The sequence below is a fragment of the Nylanderia fulva genome, unplaced genomic scaffold (assembly GCF_048542155.1).
Source record: "Nylanderia fulva isolate GAGA-0341 unplaced genomic scaffold, ASM4854215v1 Scaffold23, whole genome shotgun sequence".
Classification (NCBI taxonomy): domain Eukaryota; kingdom Metazoa; phylum Arthropoda; class Insecta; order Hymenoptera; family Formicidae; genus Nylanderia; species Nylanderia fulva.
Genome location: NW_028190293.1, coordinates 631,416 through 650,548, shown reverse-complemented (window position 1 = coordinate 650,548; position 19,133 = coordinate 631,416). Strand labels below are relative to the sequence as shown.

Here is a 19,133-nt window from a genome sequence, read left to right as displayed (position 1 = left end):
AACAGGATGAAAATCAACTCATTTGAAAATCACACGATGCACACGAGCGGGATCTTACTAATTACACATGCATTTATCACGAACGCTGGATTAAATAAATAATCCAATTGCAATATTACGCGATTCATCCTTTGCGGATTAAAATTTTATAATATTTTATAATATAGTATTGTTCATGTTTCTACGCGTGAAACTAAATTTAAGACTCGCATCTGCTTCTTGAAATACTTACACATATTACGTTATTGTATATTGTAATTTTTTAAATCTCCAGTTTTATAATTAGATCGTTTTTGGAAATTTCTCTTTGACAGGTCACTTAAAAAAATGGACTTATTCACAATTTGAACGCGATAGATCTTTTTAGACATCGAGCGAGAAGGAGCGAGGTTGCGCGTCCTCGGGTCATCGTTTTACAAACGATGTTCTGAACGCATGATTTGGCGATGACGTTTATTAGCACTTCTTTCTTTGTCTCATCAATGCCGCGTATTGCAACACTCGTTTTGGAAGCTTCGCAAACCAGTAAACGGATAGTCGAGTAGCCTCTTTCGCGCGAAATAAATACGTCTAGCCGCATTTTTGGCCGGGGTGGCATTATGTCTGCTACTTAGACTCTGGTCTTCTAGGACACACTGGACCCCGGCCAGGGCCGAAAGCCAATTTGCGAGTTGTCGCGGTTTCATTATCCCTCCGATGGAACGGCATTTGCTCCGTAAACTTCATCTTGCGATACAAATAGTATACAAAGGATAAATTTAAGCGACCAAATCTAGCACATTTTTATTCATTAAAACGACGTTTCGACCATCAGCTTGTGGTCCTTATTAAGTGCAGTCTTCAGTGGTCAATGTACCATCTGACATTCCAAATAACGCGAATCGAACATATTAAATTCAACTCAATTATAAGCCTATCAGTATGAAACTTCGTTACGAAAAATGAGTATGCAAAGAGTATGTGTTTTTTTGATACATGAAAGAAAACAATTCTTCTTTTTCGATCTCTCGTTATCAGAAATAAAAATTTATCTAAAGTAGATTCTTTCTTATTATTTATTGTTATATTATAATTATGTTCTGTCTTATTTGGCTTTATTAGATTTTTATAGTTATTCGGTTGTATTTTTATGTATTGTTTATTAAAGAGATTTATTTCCCATTAAATAAATGAATAAATAAATTAATAAATATGGGGATTCCATCAACTTTGCAGTCATTGTTTCGTCCAACAATGTCATGGCCGTGTCTTTCCGATCTTTCACGATACTATACTACGACGTAAATATTTGGCTCCAGTCCAGTTCGGGTTTATCTTACCAGGAGCCGGACTTGTTATCTTAATATTTTTTTTTCCGTCTCAGAGCAGCCACGTAGTATCAATCTGTCTCTTCAGCTTTATCGGTTCAATCCAGTTGAAAGCGACGGATGACGATTAATCTCAGCATCGAGGGAAGGGACTCTTTTTTTTACGATGCAGCATTTCCTTTTTGAGTTTTTGAACAGATCCCTGGACTCCAGCGAGATTTGCTGGCCCTCAGCCAGGGCTGTCGGCCAATTGTTCATTCGCGAGTCTTCAGGTAGTCCTGTTCTAGTCGTCTAGTGATCGTAGAACGATTTCAAAAATTTCCTCGACCCTACACTATCTCTATTTTTTTTCCCCAGAGTAAACTAATCCTCGTGATAAACGCGATAACGAAATTGTTATCGGGAATTTCTCCCGTCGCTCACCACTTGTTGCTTATTTTATATTTACGACGTTTCGTCTGGTTTTGCATGCTTCTCGAATCGGTACATGATTTAGCACGTTGAACGCTATGAACGCAGTGAATTTTTCAGCTCTCTCTGTCGCTATGTTATTCGCTATTTTCCAGCTTTTATACGACAATGCGGTATTTACAGAAGTAGGACGCAATATCGGAAAACTCTCTTTTAATCTTATCTCATAAAAGTAGGCTGTGCGCACTCAAAGTATTGACCGGGCAGAACGTGGCTATACATAGCCTTCTCTCTCTCGATCCAGTATCCGAGGAGAGGAATCAGCCACGATGATCCTGTCTCATGTTGGGTTGATAATGTAGCCCGACGCGATCTGATCTCTCGAGAATTTGCAATCTCGCCGATTCGTCGGTGACCCTCGTGGCTGGCGCATCGCCAAACCTTCTCCTCGCTCATCGTCTCGCTGTCTTCTTGTTCCGGCTATATTTGCCTCGGCGTGCATCTAATTCGTCGACGATGACGCTTTGCCCGATCGCGGTAACCTCGTCCACGTCAATAGGAATTCGCGAATGACTGCAATGCCGTATCTAATTGACTTCTCGTAGCCGTTGTCGTAAACCCGATTAAGGTCAGCATTCGCGAAATAGAAAAGTGAGTTCGCGATTTTACTAACCAAAGCGCCTGATTCGATCATTTTTAACTCGATCAAATGCGCCCAGATGGTGCAGGACGAGCTTTTTTCACCCTTGCGATGAAACTTTGATGATACTTCCAATTGAGTGAATAAACGAGAAACGATAAATCTAACATGAGATGTGTGAAACTCTACATGGAGAGAATTTTCTCTTAGAATTTATCCTGAAAATCATGGGAATTGTAGGACGTGGTATTGAAAGAATTTTATGAGTTTCTCTGATTAATAAATAATTATCACAATAAAAAAAATATTAATATGTATTGTACATAGTAAAATTAATCGAACATATTTCATATATTATTGAGGTGGATATTCATATTTTTATTGTGGTATAAATATTAATCAGAGAAACTTTTATATAAAATCCTTCCAATATCATATTGTCCCACGATTACCATGATTTTCAGGGTAAATTCTAAGAGAAAATTCTCTCTGTGTACGTTCCAAGGTACATTGGCATTTCGTCCGGGAGGCATCGTCTAAGTTTAGATAAAGCGCAGAAATATACCTGCTATACCGTTTTCTCGGTGGCCTAACAGTGACATTATGTTGAGGTCAGACAGTGTCAGGGCAGACGTAAAGTCTAATTGGACATCAGTTACTTACGTATCCGAAGTTAAATATAAACCTGTCGTGTCATTTTTGTCATTCATCTTGTATATTCGTCTCGTAGTTACTTCCTCTTACTCATCTGATTGATGTTCGAAAATGCTATTGTATCTGGCAGAATCAAACATCTGCACATAATGTAACTTTTGTACTGTCGATCGATGGTCGAAATGTCATTGTATTTATTTTAATAATTTTGTACATTTTCATAAGCTTATACTTTTTTATTTCTAGCAGATTCGCAAACAATTATTTAGGATATGATTAATGAAACGTTATCGAGTTTATGTAACAGGATCTGTACTAGGATGATGCAAAACTAATACAATATTCTTACTTTGTTACAGGAAGTCGGTAGTATTATCGGGAAAAAAGGAGAGATCGTCAAGAGGTTCCGCGAGGAGGCAAGTATCAATTACATTCTAGTTGCCAGATGTGCATGTGTCTTTTCGACGAGGAAAAATAACAGTATAGTATAGTCGCATGTATAATGTCACGTCAAAAGACGATACTCTGCACGAAAGCATGTAAATTATTATTGCAATCTCGCAGTAGTTTTTTTCAGATATCGAGGACAAGTAAATTTACACATCTTTCTCAAATCTGTTTTTCTGTTCCTTTTACTAATTCAATCTTTTAAAAATAGCAGACATTGATTCATCTATTGTAATGTACAACTTCTAAAATAATTTATTGCATATTTGTATGACTAATAATATTTTTTTTATACAGTCTGGCGCGAAAATTAACATCTCCGACGGTTCCTGCCCGGAGCGAATAGTGACCGTCACCGGGCCGACGAACTCAATCTTCAAGGCGTTCACGCTAATATGCAAGAAGTTTGAGGAATGGTGCTCCCAATTCCACGACATCCAGGGTGGCGGTGCCGGCGGTGGCGGCGGTGTGTCGAGGCCGCCCATCACCCTCAGACTGATTGTCCCCGCTTCGCAATGTGGTTCCTTGATCGGCAAGGGTGGTTCCAAGATCAAGGAAATTCGTGAGGTCACCGGCGCCTCTATTCAAGTCGCTTCCGAGATGCTGCCTAATTCGACGGAACGTGCAGTAACCATATCTGGTACCAGCGAGGCGATTACGCAGTGCATATATCATATTTGCTGCGTTATGCTAGAGGTATGTATACATGGTCCGATCGGTCTAGTCTCGTCATAGTTTGTATGAATTATTGGGATCACACTGCTCTATAACACTTGACAAAAAGACTATTCATATTTGTAGCGTCATTAATTTGAGTATTCAAAATATAATTCAAAATTTAATTGATTCAACCTCCAAGTTTAAATACTTCGTTGTCAAACTATGATGAACTAGATCAGTCTATTAAAGTCCAGAATAAATTAGCGCCAGTAACAAATTTTGATTACATTTAAATGATTTCCAAGCCTTTTAATTATACGAAATAACTTTTTCTGAACGCCAATTGATACATCACTCTGGACTTTAATAGGGTAAAAGGGCTACCCTTTACGACGTCGGACGCCGTATCAAATCTGTAATGACTTGATCAGTGTATTCGCACTCGTGCGTGTGTTTCTTTCTGTTTCAGTCCCCTCCTAAAGGTGCCACGATCCCTTATCGCCCCAAACCCCAAGTCGGTGGGCCAGTGATCCTGGCTGGTGGGCAAGCCTACACCATCCAGGGTAATTACGCGGTGCCCGCCCACTCGGACGTAAGTACAGTATTACCATTACCCGCGCCCGCTGCCGGGCCCGCCCCGCCCTCGCTGAACACCCAAACTTTGGCGACCTCGCCCTTCGCGGCCCACCCTTCGTCCTCGGCCTTCGCCGCTTCTCACGGGCACCCGCTCCTAGCCACGGCCCACCTTACAACCCCACATCATCCTCTCCATCCGAGCCCCTTACACGCCAGCGTGGCAGGCCTCGCCGACCCCCTGCTGAAGAGTGGACACTTGCAGGCAGCCCTCCCGCCCGCACACCTCGTGGCAGACGCCGTAAGTCTTTTGTTTTTCGTGATCCATCCTCGCCCCGTACCTTTTCTCGACCACACGATACCAGGCTACCACCGCGGTATCTTTCCGAATAACATATACATACGATGGATTTCCGTTATCCACTTGTCCAAGGAAATTGATACACAACACCCCCTGTTCAGTGTCCCCTCACTGTACACGATCCTTGATGTGTCCGGACAAATTTCAGCCCGACGGTGGCAGATGGTTTGAAATTGGAACGATTACTAAAGAGTTGGATATTTCTGAAGAAAGAAAAACATTTCCTTATCTTTGACAAAGTATGACTACAAATTCGATCGGCTGATATTGAAATTAGCCAATTTCAACAATTAGTTTGAAACAATGAAATTTTATAGCGGTTGTATAAATCATTTATTTTCAATTTAATATTTATTGCTTTTTTTTTATACGGCAGTTAGGAGAAATCACTCGTGCAGTGAAGCAATGCTCGTTCAAGGCATTAGTAGAATTGCTTTGCGGTTAAGCTAGCAATTTCGAGGTAGAAAATTTTTAGATTAACGAATGGTCAACCGTGCAGTTACTCGTTTATTGCAACAGCGACTAAACAGCGGTTTAGATTATAGACCGACGGTTTTAAAAAATTCGTAGAGTTATGATTCCTATTGTCCGTAATTTGTTGACTTAATCCGCGTTTGAATTTTTTCTCTTTTTTTTCTCCGTAATAATTTTCTTAAAATTTATTAGATTGAACAATGTGAATAGAGTATATTGTACTGGCAGAAAATTTTTTGAAAATTGCACAAGTCTAAGTAAAATTAAAATTGATATTCAACAATGTATGTAAATTTTCAATTTGTAATTCAAAGGGCAAAACGTTATTTCAGAAGATTATATGTCGGAAGAGAAGACAATTTAAAATATGCATAGTCATTTGTACACCGCCTACTCACGATCGATATACATATATAATTTAGCTTTCACATACATTCCATATGAATTAAAAAATCGATCGTAGTAAGATGTCTCATTCTTTTCTTTCTACGTAATCTAGAGCATATATACGTATAAGCAATGAATCATTCCCGATTGTGTGAGGATTCACGATGTCTAGATGCGAGTCAGAGTGACTCTCCGGCGAGTCTGGCGTTTACGATTATTTCGCGTGGAGCACGAAACAATAAACAACGGATGCGGTTATAATATATGGTTGACAGAATTTACGAGCGACATAATTCTAAATTTAAAATCGTTCCAATTTCTCTACCGAATGCCGCGTGTGAAAGCTCATAATATATTTATATCTCACTATTGTCTAGAACCACACCTGGTTCCCTCCTCTTGAAGCTCTTTGCTGTCCCCTGTATCCCTTTCCGTTTCCGCGTATATGCATCAACATCTTGGCTTTCTGCTCGATACTCCTATCCATACGGTTCCGAGTTTCTTGTCCAGGAATATTTATTGTGTCGCGACAATCTCGCAAGTTGTCATCGACGATATAGAATATCCTGTCGTACGATTAACTCGGATCGTATGTACCTACAAATGTTTTCTAATCGCGTGACTTCGATTGCGCGGAAACATCTGATTAAACATCGCGGAATGAAATAAAACGCACATGTTGTAATTACACTTGATAGCGAGTCTCTGAATGCGCGAACTTTGTTTTTTCATCGGAAACTGTTTTGCTATCTCGGCCACTGAGAGAAGATTTCTCTCGTCAAAAGTATGGAAGTTGATTTAAATGATCTTTTTTTTATAATTAGCTGATCTCTCTTTCGCTTTCTCGGAAAAATAAATCAAAAAATATCTTTCGATATCAGCGAAGTCGCGCGAAAAGTTTGCTAGCTTTGCGCTTTTTATGTGATCCGCACGTGTCGTTACGTGCATGCTTTTTTTCTCTTTCTGTATTATTTTCTACTTTCTTTATAAGTTTTTAAACGTTCACCGAAACGCTTCTAACAAGTTCTACCCGAGCCTGCGTGTTTCCTTCCATATATATTATGCTTGTGATTTTCGGTAGTGGGTTGATCACCTTAAGAATTGCTTATCGTCTTTATTTCCACAAATACATAGAGAAATTCAAAACGAAATGCATGCCATGGAGTGCGTTTTGCACGACACGATATAAACTTTGATACCACGTTAAAATGTAAACTGGGAGAATTCGTAGCGTATCTCCCGATCGATGTCTCGTTCGCCATTACGGACATTTATCTGGTAAATTGACTTTAGCATGCGGTATTTGCATTCAATTTTAACGAATGGTTAGAACTTAACGAGATAAGTTTTATTGATCTCTGTCGACTCTCAATTATAATTTTCTTATCATTCATTTTACTTTAATATTAGTCAATTAATCAGTTTGTCGTGTCCTCTATTACATTGCGATTTCAAATTTGTTCATTTGCAACTTGGTATCTAAAAGTTTTCGTCGTGCATTTAAACGTTGCATTTACATCGTTCCACTGATGATCGTATTGACTGTTTTATTCTTCTATATATAGATCTTACGTATAATTTTTAGAGATGAGAAAAATGCAGGTATGCGAAAACAAAAATGCAGATATACCGCCTAGAGTTAATCAAGCTGTGTCACTTATCACATCTGATACAGATTGATTGCATCGAGCAAATGCAGTAATCTGGCCTTGTCGATACGATCATCGTCCGAGAGCGGAAGCGCTCTCGGGAGGAATTTTTGGAGGCAAAACATACGGATTTGGTCCGAGTCTCGCGCGCCGAACGATCGAGTCTGCTTAGCATGAATGCTTGCTCACGGGTCGCACAATGGATTCGTCATGGCTTGTCGTTGGATTCGGTCAGAGAGAGAGAGTGAGAGAGAGAGACAGAGAGAGAGACATATACAGAAGGTCCCAAGATGTTACCGTCATAGGTTTCGACGAATGATCGATGAGGAGGCCAAATCGATATCTCGTCAAATAAGTCGACATATAATTCCGAGCCATCAGTGGTGGTGCTCCGAAAAATCCAATCGTCCGGCCGATTGATCGGCAGAGACGCCACGAAACGTCACTCTGATAAAAATGTTCGTACGGCTCAATTCGACTTGTTTCATCTTTTTTTTCCATTTATATAAGTTTTTTTTATATTGATGTGCTCTCCAAAAAGATTCAGTAAATAAATTGTAAACTTATATCTGAAGTCACATTCAGAATATCTGAATAAATTATCGGATTTTAATTCAAACTCCTTAATTGGGATCGGAATGGTTCTGAAATGAGTTTTTTGTTTAACAAAAAGTTTACAATTAAATTTCACATTTGATTGAAATAGTTCTTTTTATCCAAAATGCTCCTCGGTTTTGTCGAGGAGGATTTTTTACAACGGAGAACTCGACATCGAAATCGGATTTCTTACGCGAGACGAAGTCTCCAAAGTCGAAATCCAAGCGAATGTTTTGACAGGGCATTATCAGAATGGCGTTATCCGTCGCGTCTCACCTTCTGTCCTATCTTCTCTTTCTGTGCGCTTTTCAACGACCGACGACCGAGACACGGAGCCCGACTTCCTCGAGGCCGAGATTTGCTATCCGGAAATAGAAGACGAAGTAAACGCGAGATCGAAAGAAAAACACGCGTCGAATAGCATAAATAATATACATAACATCTCCCATTTTCGGATATACATACTAATATTTGCTGCTTGATCGCGGTTCTTTTTTTCTCTCTTCCTCTTTCTTCCTGTTCGCGATCTCTCTTTTTATCCGGGTTAACTTTGAGAGACGTGGCTGAAAGGGTGGGTTGAACGGCAGAAGATCGAGGAGAAAATATAATATACAACTTACGACAAAATCACAAACGAAACAGATATATGCATGCGTGGCACGAAAAGAGGTAGATTACCTAGGTATATTATTATTATTATTATTCTATTGCGCTTTAATATCTACTCTCTTTCACGATCCCATCTTTAATACTCTTTCTCAGTTTTTCAGTCTGCTTGATATAAACTCTACGGCTTATAACAGTACACAGATTATTATACTACTACTTCGCTTCTGTCCTTGTACACCGATTTTGTGTTTCTGTTTTTCTATTTATCTCTCACACGGTTTCTTTCATAAGACAAATTCTTCCCTGTTCTCCTTTTGAAAACTGACTTTCCCTTCCTAATAACAATGACAACCAATTTTCCTTTCGGAAAAAAAGAAAAACTCAGGAGAAAGAAACTGCAAACGTATATCTACGGATTTATCTAGATTCAGTTTTCGTTTTAATTATCCTACATTTTTTATTTCTCCCAGTTTGATACAAGTTTAATTGGCATTTTGAATTTTTATGAAATTTTAATTTAGCTAAAGGTCACATTGAAAACATTTTAATTCGAGTAAATAGATTTAAATGATTTTAAAGAGAGATATAAGCTGCTTATAGTAACCGAATTGCGAACTCTCTCTCTCGACAGATATAAATTATCATATAAAAAAACTGCCATATTCCTATATTTGTGTTTGTGTTAAAGGCTTTAAATTGGTTTTTGAAGTCTAAATAATTGTAAACGTACAAAGGGCTTCATGAAATTAAATATTATAACAGTAAAATAATAAAATTTTATAACAGTACCTAAATTAAATACATAACAGTGTTTTAATCTTTATGCAATTTATGATTAAATTATAATTTAAAATTCTTTCCCTCATTTACTACGTATATGTATATATATTTTCGTTTGATATATATAAATTAATTGCAAAATGGTTTGTATTTGATTTCGAAATATTTCATTGTTTCGAAAGATTAAAAGATATATTGAACAAAGATTTAATTTTCTTTAACTAGCGACGGTAGAGCTTGCAAAGGAAATTATTAACAATGTATCAATTTAATCTAATGAATCAACTACACCTATTTACATATCCGTGCTTGTGTTTAATTTCCACTGTGTGAGAAATAAAGAATAGAAGAGAAATAAGGGACGCACATGTCCGGGCATACATAAATAAAGGAACACACACATACACGACACATACATTAATATCGCTCTTGTCAGACTGTCAAGCTACGTTTTGTTCGTTTCTTCGCCTTCATCCTGAGTTGCCCATTGTTCCTTCGGCATCCTGTTTAGTACAGCATGGCTTCCGGCACTCTTTTAGCTAAGAGTCAGCGACGAGTTCGCGTGAGGGTGGGCTGCCCTGTAACATTACGTTTCCACCATTTAGGCATATTAGAGACATCACATCGAGACGGTTGTCTATGAGAGAAGTGTTTGCACACTCGTGATTTCAGATCTGCGTTAATTTTTTTCGCTTTTCAGAAAACTTGTCGATTGTCGACAATTCGATATCCTCTTCTCGAGCTTTCGATTAATCATTGGAAATATAAATATGACTAATTGAACAGTTTCAAAATATATATTAAAATATTATTTGTTATATGTCAAAAATGAATATAAAATATTAATTTTTGTTAACGTTCAGAAATTTTATATTTTAGATCCTACTAATGGATATCAGATATATAATCAGATTGAAAGTTTTTTTTATGTAAGAAGTATATATTAAACCCATGTGCATATATGTATATACTATATATATATGACACAAGCGCGTGTATTTTATACATATACAGTGCAACACGCTGTATGTTAGAAATTGTGCACACAAGTTAGTTTAGATAACGACTTTGATAGAGAATGAAGTTTAATCATTCGTGTAAAGACACAATATATTACCTATCTGCATTTCCTTCCCCACTTGCCTTTCATTTCGTTCTTTTTAAGAAGAGTAAATATAAAATATTATTATTAGAGTGTGTAATTAGCAGATAAATCATTATTCAAATTATTTAAATTTTTTCTTCGAACGATTAGAGCTTTATCGTAATATTCACGGGATAATTATTGCGGCAAATTAAAATGAAATCAATATACATTCAAGGTAGTTAAAATAGATAATTTAACACAATTTTGTCAATTACACAATTAATAATGATTACGCAATTGCGGCGATAAACAGTATCGTTCAAGATCGCAGCGAATTAAAGCGCGGAACGCGATACCAATAAAACGATATACCGAATATAAGAATGCAAGTACGTCGTATGTATAATGTGGAAACGGTCGGAGAGGAAAAAATGATCGCGATTATTTCGCGCGGTTTAACAACATCACACAACGTGAATGGAAGTATGCGCGTTCTTCTTCTCTCTCCGTCTCGTTCGCTCTCTCTTTCTGTAATTTCTGAACGACCCCTTCTTATCAAGCTATTTCTAAGTGATTTCTGCCATGATTTTCGAGGTAACGCAGCACGGTTCACTAGCTCGATTTTTATCGATGGCCATTTTGCGTCGCATGCCCTATATATCCAACCCGGAGAAAACCGGATTATCGCTAATCCATTTCGCAGAGACGTGCTAAGTTTTATATCTCTGCGATAATATTAGAGATCAGTCAGAGCGATATTTTGCATATATGCTATGACATTAGGAGCTAGAAAATCTCTGGCGGACATTCATAAAATTATACAGCGATTTGAATCGATGTTAAATTGAAATATATTGCGGATGCAAAATTAAGTAGCGAAATTCTTGTTTAAAATTTAAAACTCTCTTTGATAGAAGACATTTATATGATCTCACTTTCGACATCGTAATTTAATATGGCTGCAGTGAGAAATCTTAATAACAATTTTCCTTAGATATTAATTAGTACCAGAATCTCTTGTTACCTTTTCCAAATTGATCTCAATTATCTTACCTTCATTTCTCATTAATTACAGGGAGAAATTTATTGGCAAAAAGATTCTCACAACACAAATTTTAATAATGCTGTTAAAATTTACTCTGGGTCGTATATATATATAAAACCAAATCATGCTCACAAATGGCCATCGTAGAGCTCGTATTAGTAAACCGATCGTTTAACCGATCCCGGGAAATCGGGACGATTCATCGCTAAATAATATAGATCCCCGAGATGACGGACACGAATTGTCGTCAACTGCGCGTGTCCCTTCTTTTTTTTTGCTCCTTCTTTGAGAAATAAAATCAACGGATCTCTCTCGGTGAGCCTGCCCCTGAGCTAAAGAGTTCTTGCTCGCGACCCAAGATGATCCTCGAGCGTGACGCGCGCGAGGAAACGGACACAGGTTCAAATAGATATATTATTTTTTTTCGATGTCGTCGTCGTAAACCCCTCTTCCTCTTTAAAACGCACACCCCGAGTGATTATTGCTCGTTCTCCGCCCGCGGCACCTATTTCTGAACAATGGATCGCATCGTCGTTGTTGCAGATGGGCAAACTGGGCAGCAATCCTTTGGCTGGACTGGCAGCCTTGGGTCTCGGGGGACTTGCAACACCAGCGAACACGGGTGGTCTTAATCCAGCAGGTAAGAGCAAATATATACAATTGTCGAGAAAAGACGAATTCATATATGTACATATTTAAATTTTATCTCTCTTCTTTTTGTCAGTATTTTTTTAAACTAATTAAGGTTAATTAAAGAGACAATTAGAGGAAGGAGATCGAGATGGAAAAAGATGGGATTTGTAAATACCGGTGAACTTTCAACTAACGCAACTGACGAGAACAGTCTTAAGAAACTTAAATTGTCAGATAAGAGAAATCTACCTCTCATCATCTTCTTCTTCTTCTTCTTCAAATATTTGTTTTTATAACAGGCAATTTCTGTCCATCATACTTTACTCGAGACCATGCCCCGAAAGTTTTCTAACATTTGTGCAATGATCGTAGCATTAGCCGCATTGGCTGGAAGCCAGTTGCGTACGAGCAATACAAACAGGCAGCAACCGGCAGCGAACAATCAGACGCATGAGATGACGGTGCCAAATGAGCTGATCGGTTGCATCATCGGCAAAGGCGGTACTAAAATCGCCGAGATCCGTCAGATCTCGGGTGCCATGATCAGAATCAGCAACTGCGAGGAGAGGGAGGGCGGAGCAACGGACCGCACCATCACCATAACCGGGAATCCGGATGCCGTGGCGTTAGCACAGTATCTCATCAACATGAGGTGAGTACCATCACGCGGGGCCTGTACGCTATTTCTTCAGGCTGGCTCGCCAGTTTAACCCGAAGGTCAACCTTAGGAGCCCGGAGGGGGAAAAGCCACTCCTGGTTCGCCCGAGGTTCGGCATTCGGTGTCGCAAATTCCATTTCCAATTAGAAGCAGTCAAACTCGTCCCGGCTACGTTTTGCAGTGGATCGCGATATGCATTTCCCCTTGATTTTTTTTTTAATTTCTTTTTCACCCCGTCCCCGCATCTCTTCCGTTCACCGGATGAAATAGTGCGCCGGTATAGAGATTTCTCGTTTTGCCCTTCTTCCCCTACCCCCATAATAAACGACTCGCCGATTCGCCTGTTTGTGTTACTCGTTCCTCACGTAACCTGTCGCCTACACTTTTGATGTCTTAATGGTGAGACTATGTGAGGGATAGTCGAATCGGCACCCCCCTCGCGACATCCCTTATCATCATCGTTGCTACCCCTGTTCACGGCAACCCGCGTATAGACGACTTTCATTTTTCTTTACCTGTTATATTTTTGCACGGATGTTGCGATCTATAAATGAAGATAAAATAAAAGACAAGACTTCAAGAATAAACGGTGTGAATATAAAGTGTAGTTTTATTTTACTATGTTCTTAAAAAGAAAATCTCTCAGGAAAAAAGTCGTTTCTACTGCGTGTAGCCGTGAGTGATGTTATAGAAGAGGTGGCGTTACTCTGAAGAAGATATCACTGTAGAATACGCAAATAGAGTACGTTGATGAGACTATAAAAGGATTTTTCGAGATTATTAAAGATGGATAAATGAAAAAGTCATGTAACGCCACCTCAGTTTACAGCGAAGCACAGGTCGTACAGTAGTCGTAAGGTAAAGATGCGGAACGAGAAGACGTCGAGGCATCGACGGTCGCAATCTCAGAGGAGGCGCTCACATAGATGCAGATTACCTGGAAGACAACTACACGTCGAGGAGACGCAGGAGACAAGGAAGAGGAGATCTTAATCCTTTATTTCCAGGTCCTGTCTTCCAGGTCCAGTACCACCCCGAGTATCCTGCAGACACAACTCCGCTCAACATCTGTTCCCATTGTCGCTGGCTGTCCTTTCAAGCAAAAATAAACTTACCGACTGAAAAACATAGTTAAAAAAAAAAAAAATGATGTACACGAGGACTGTCGCTCGTTAGTGACAATCAATCCTGAAATCAGTCCCAAACAAACGCATCACAGTTCCTCCTTTCGATTCGGTTTTTAATGACACGGTTTTCTTTCTAGTTTGAAAGACAGGTTTCCGGTAATGGACGACTAGCTTAACACTTTGTAAATTTTTTTTTTTTTTTTTTTTTTTTATTTATTTATTTATTTATTTATTTATTTATTTACAAGAAAAATCGTACAATTGGCACTTGCATTACATGTACAAAAATGACGCGTTTATTTATGCGATAATGAAGAATTTTTCTCGTCCTTGCCAGGAACCTTGTCGTGTAACAATCTTTACATTTTAGTTATACACTTCATCGCTGTTGTCATCGCTTAATGTTCATTGATCGGTGTCGAGTCTGTTATCTTTATATTTATTGATTTTTTTTGTAATTGCGCGCTGTGGGACTAATCTATTTGCATCATAGCGACATTAGAATGGTGAACGGTACTAACGTGTGTAATCGTCGAGCGGATTCGAGGACGACGATATAAAGTTTGCGCGTCACACTTCACCAGCATCAGAGTTGAATGTACGATTCAAAGCCGCGGATCGACGCACACTTTTTCATACATCCCTCACGTTATAATTATAATCCATTATATTTTATTCCAGATTGCCACTCACATTTTACTACTGCATATAAATAGCGATACCGTATATATTCGTCATCTCTCGATATTTCTGTATTTTTACCCGTTAACTTTGTCGTATTTATTACATATCGTATATCCCAGCACTCCCATCGAAGCCAAGATTTGCATTCTGCCATCTGTCTGGCGCTGGCCTCCCGTACTCGAGATATGTACGATTGGCATGTGTGGTCTCGCAATCTTGTCTTATCAACAACAGCGCTTAATATGGCAGAATGCATATCGTTGTGCCTGGTTTACTTTGATTTTCTATCTTTTCTATTAAAAAAAAAAAAAAAAAAAAAAAAACCACGAGGCTATGGCTCGTTCTACTGACGCAGAGACCGATTATCCTACACATGACGAATTCACGAGAAATGCAAATGTCCTATAAATTGATGTCCCTGCCTGTATAACGAACCATGAGCCCGTTACACCTAGAGACCAAATCACATCGTTCGCAAATCTACTATTAGCGTGGTGGATATGACACATTTGCAGGACTGTATACTATTCTGAAAGTAGACTAGCGAACGTGTATTTATCTTTTTCTTCGTATGCATCCTTGTTGCGCGTTTTCTGCGATCTAGGACGTATTTCGACCGTGTCCCGGGGTGTTTGGGGCTCTATGGAGCCGTTTGACTCGTTCGTCGATGCCTTAGTCGGTTCAGATCAATCGATACGAGTCAACCGATGTCTAATATGAACCCAAACACTAGGGTCTAAATGCGACCTAATTAAGAAAAAATCTCCCCACGAACCACGTAGCCGGTGTACGTGATAATCACGCTCCACAGAGCACTTTCTGGCATAATTTTCTAAGCCTACAACTTGTGATTTTAATTTATCTTCTTATAATTTTAATTTATTTTCTCTTTTTTTATGTCGCCTTGTTCTATAATTCTTCGTGACAGCTACTACTATTATTACTACTACTACTATTACTGCTACTACTATTACTGCTACTTCTACTTTACTATTACTTCTACTACTCCTACTGCTACTATTACTATTATCTTACTTTTCTCTTCTTTTACTTTTTGTCATCTCTTATGTTTTTCTTTAATTTTTTAAAAATCTCTTTGACACTATTTTACGAGGAACGTTCCCGCCCTCACCTTTTTACATTTTGTGTCTTTTCCCCAGTGTCGAACTGCAGAAAGCTAACCTAGAGGCCCAAAATACCCAAACCCCTGGCAGCGGTACCACTCCCGGAGCATCCGGGGCCAGTGCTTCCCCCTCTACCACCACTACCACTGCCTCTCCCTTGGCCAGCGCCATCCCCTTGGCTCAGCTGCTAAGCAAGCCAGGCGCCCTCAACGCCCTATCTAGCCTGACCGCTCTCGGCGGACTCACGGAATTGCTAGGTGGTGCTGCTGGCGCGGCTGCATCCGCGCTCCCGGTCCAGACCACCGGCGTGCACCGATCGCACAAGACCTTTACGCCGAGGCTTCGTAGCCCGGGCGCACCGGGCCCGACCGACAGCGGCAAGTTCAAGTCCGAGCGTACCAAGTATAACCCTTACTGAACAAACGGACCGGAAAAAGCGGCGGGATGATGTGTGTTACAAGGAGAGCACACATCTACATCTATACATAGCGAGTACTTGTATAACATTCAAGTTAAACGTGCGTACGGACGCCAGGGTAGAGAGTATCAAGACTTGGCGAAGGATCGACACTCGTTTTTCTTATTAAAATTATCGAAATAATGTTGAAATGAGAAAGTAAATATCTTTTTTTTTTTTTCTAGGCGAGGATATAAGTCGATGCATGATAAAAGAGACTAATTCTTTGGCGAAAAAATATTGTTGAAGAGCCCCCACTTGTTTGTATTTATAATCGAGTTTCTCCTGAGTATCACTGTGCGAAAATATTTTGTAGAATTTTTATTTGTACTTTTTTTTCTTTATATTATCTTTTGCCGGGGAAAAAGGAGGATTAATGGAAACTTTGGAATCTTTTTTATGTTGTAAGAACCGATCAAATCCACATATGATCCGATGCTAAGTCTTTGAAACATATACTATCGTGACACGCCCTCCGAGATCGATGCGGTCGCGTAAAGACTGATTGTACGAATAATGAAAAATGTAGCAGACATATATAATTAATGATAAATTCTCTTCTCTTCTTTACGATTATATCTCGTGTATAAAATTTTATTTGAAGTTTGCGTTACATTTTGTACAAGCGATTTCTGGAACGCTCGGAGGACGCGATCGCTCATGCACCGTCGCAAAGACAGCCTTTTTTGATATAAAAGTATATATATAAATATATAATTACTATGATTATACCGTCATAATTATGATTACAATATTATTATAATTGATTACTGTTTAAAGCAAGAACTCTTATCCTAGTGTAGTTATTCCGATGTGATTTTTTTTTCTCGTAGTAGATAGAAATACTATCAATAGGTAAAAAAAAAAAGGAAGAAAGTTTTGCGCGCGTGAAACAAATGTGTGTGATAAAAAGCACATAGAGAAGAGAAAGGGAAGGTGCGTGAAAGAAATCATCGTAAATCATGTGTTTATCATTCTTTATAAGTCATGTTGAAAGAATGCACCACATCATGTAACGTGTTTCGAGTGACTTTTGCAGTCTTCTTTCTTATTAAAAAAAAAATAAAAAAAAATAAAAAAGAAGAACGATCTGCAACTGAGCGATCGGGGGAGATTTATTACAGCACGAGCATGAAGAATTTGCGAAGCATTATACGTATATCCAATCATCGCTATTTGAAATACATATGCAATCAAGTTGTACACACATAGTGATTGTAATGTTGTAACGGTAATTACACTTAATCTTTATGCATCTGTGCACGCGAGACGAAGGAGACATCTGCATGGATTCGCGTGTAAATTACGTTTTTTGTGAAATCAAACTAAAATAAAACGCTATATATATAAATATATATACATTAAAGATACAATCAGATTTCTAATTCCATAGTAACTCAATCGTCTTGTTAGTCTATTGTTCTGTAAGTAATAAAAAAGAAATAATGACACGTGAAGCCGAAATCATCTAGTCGCAGAAGAACGTTCGATCAGTTAAATCTAAGCAATTGCGGAGAAAAGAAAACGAAAAGAACTTATAATGATCGGGATGAGATTCGGAATCGCCAAGATAAGTGTTTGTGTGCTCAATCCTAGCTCATAGCGAGACATGCGTACTTGCAAGTAGTAACCAAGCCAGAAGACATACAATCGCGTAATCACAGGTATCTTACTTACTATCGTAATCACGGTTTATCTTGAACACGCGCGATTAATTATAGAAAATTAATTTTATTTGCAAAAAAAAAATGTTCATGATTGCGAGATATCTTCATTGCGTTTTTCTTCGTTCTAAAATATATCGTCTCGTTCCGTTTATTTTTCGAGACAATAATAAACTCACGCCTGCGATGTTAAGCGACTGTTTGCGATTCAAAGAGAACGAGAAAGGAAAAGTCGCGATCGAGGATGTATCAGAGAATAGCAGAGCTCTCATAGTCGTATACCAAGTGAAACGATGCGTAGAAATAAAAAAAATCTGCTCTCAATGCAAGTGTAAAGTCCAAACAGTTGGAAATTTGATGTAACTGATTCTCAGAATTTCACAAATTTTTGTTCCATCTCATGGTTCCTTTCACGAAGGCTATTGCTAATTGGTAGCAATAATTAATAGAGTTAATTGTTGGTAATAATTGAGTAAGAAAACATACTTGGAACTTGTAAATGAAAATTTATAAAACTTCTCCGTCGAGATCAGTTTAAAGGAGAGCCATCATCGCGCATCGCTACGCCTGGTATTCCTACATCATCGTGCATAGAATCTTACAGACAAATATCTTCAGCTGTACATTAGTCTCTATAACAATGTCGCAGAGCTTATAATGCTTATCAGACTTTAGCTTTGTGTCCTGTATCATCTTGTTAAATAAAGCTAGGCGTGTTTAATAGAACGTAAGAAGAAATACAATACCGAATAAACAGAAATTTGGCGTTCCCGCGAGTGAGGTCCCGCAATGCATTGGTTCACGACGGTTTTTTGTAACAGAAAATTCTTTGAAATTTTTTTTTCTTTTAAAGAAAGATCAACTTTCTCTCGAACGATCGGAAATAAAATGTCCAATATATTGCGCGACCACTTTCACGGCACCTGAACGTTTTATTAGTACCTTCTTTCAAATACGACATCTCACGTGGCGATTTTGTCTTATAATTAAAGAGACAAAGTGATACACTTTGATGAGATTACACATAATTTTTAAATCGATTATACAGGGATACTCTGCGCATGAAGATATCTCTGTTTGTTGTATTGTAAAAGTACGACACAAG

General features: G+C 38.6%; 1 protein-coding gene and 1 long non-coding RNA gene across 6 annotated transcripts in view; one reads left to right on the top strand and one right to left on the bottom strand.

Annotated features, from left to right (window-relative positions):
• mub (poly(rC)-binding protein mub) overlaps positions 1-19,133 on the top strand; it is a 94,985-nt gene that overhangs the window by 58,129 nt on the left and 17,723 nt on the right. For 3 of the 5 annotated variants that reach the window (XM_085483126.1, XM_029305799.2, XM_085483125.1), the window contains 6 exons: positions 3,372-3,428; positions 3,757-4,155; positions 4,589-4,993; positions 12,225-12,321; positions 12,687-12,966; positions 15,944-18,788. In XM_085483126.1, coding sequence (XP_085339252.1) covers positions 3,372-3,428; positions 3,757-4,155; positions 4,589-4,993; positions 12,225-12,321; positions 12,687-12,966; positions 15,944-16,325 — 1,620 coding nt within the window. In that variant the 3' untranslated portion in view covers positions 16,326-18,788. Of the gene's footprint in view, positions 1-3,371; positions 3,429-3,756; positions 4,156-4,588; positions 4,994-12,224; positions 12,322-12,686; positions 12,967-15,943; positions 18,789-19,133 lie in introns of those variants that run through there. The other 2 variants (XM_029305807.2, XM_029305814.2) reach the window with 2 other exon arrangements.
• LOC114933417 (uncharacterized) overlaps positions 9,990-19,133 on the bottom strand; it is a 31,340-nt gene continuing 22,196 nt past the window's right edge. Inside the window, exon 2 of the long non-coding RNA XR_003820056.2 lies at positions 9,990-10,127. This is a non-coding gene — a long non-coding RNA (uncharacterized LOC114933417). The remainder of the gene's footprint in view (positions 10,128-19,133) is intronic.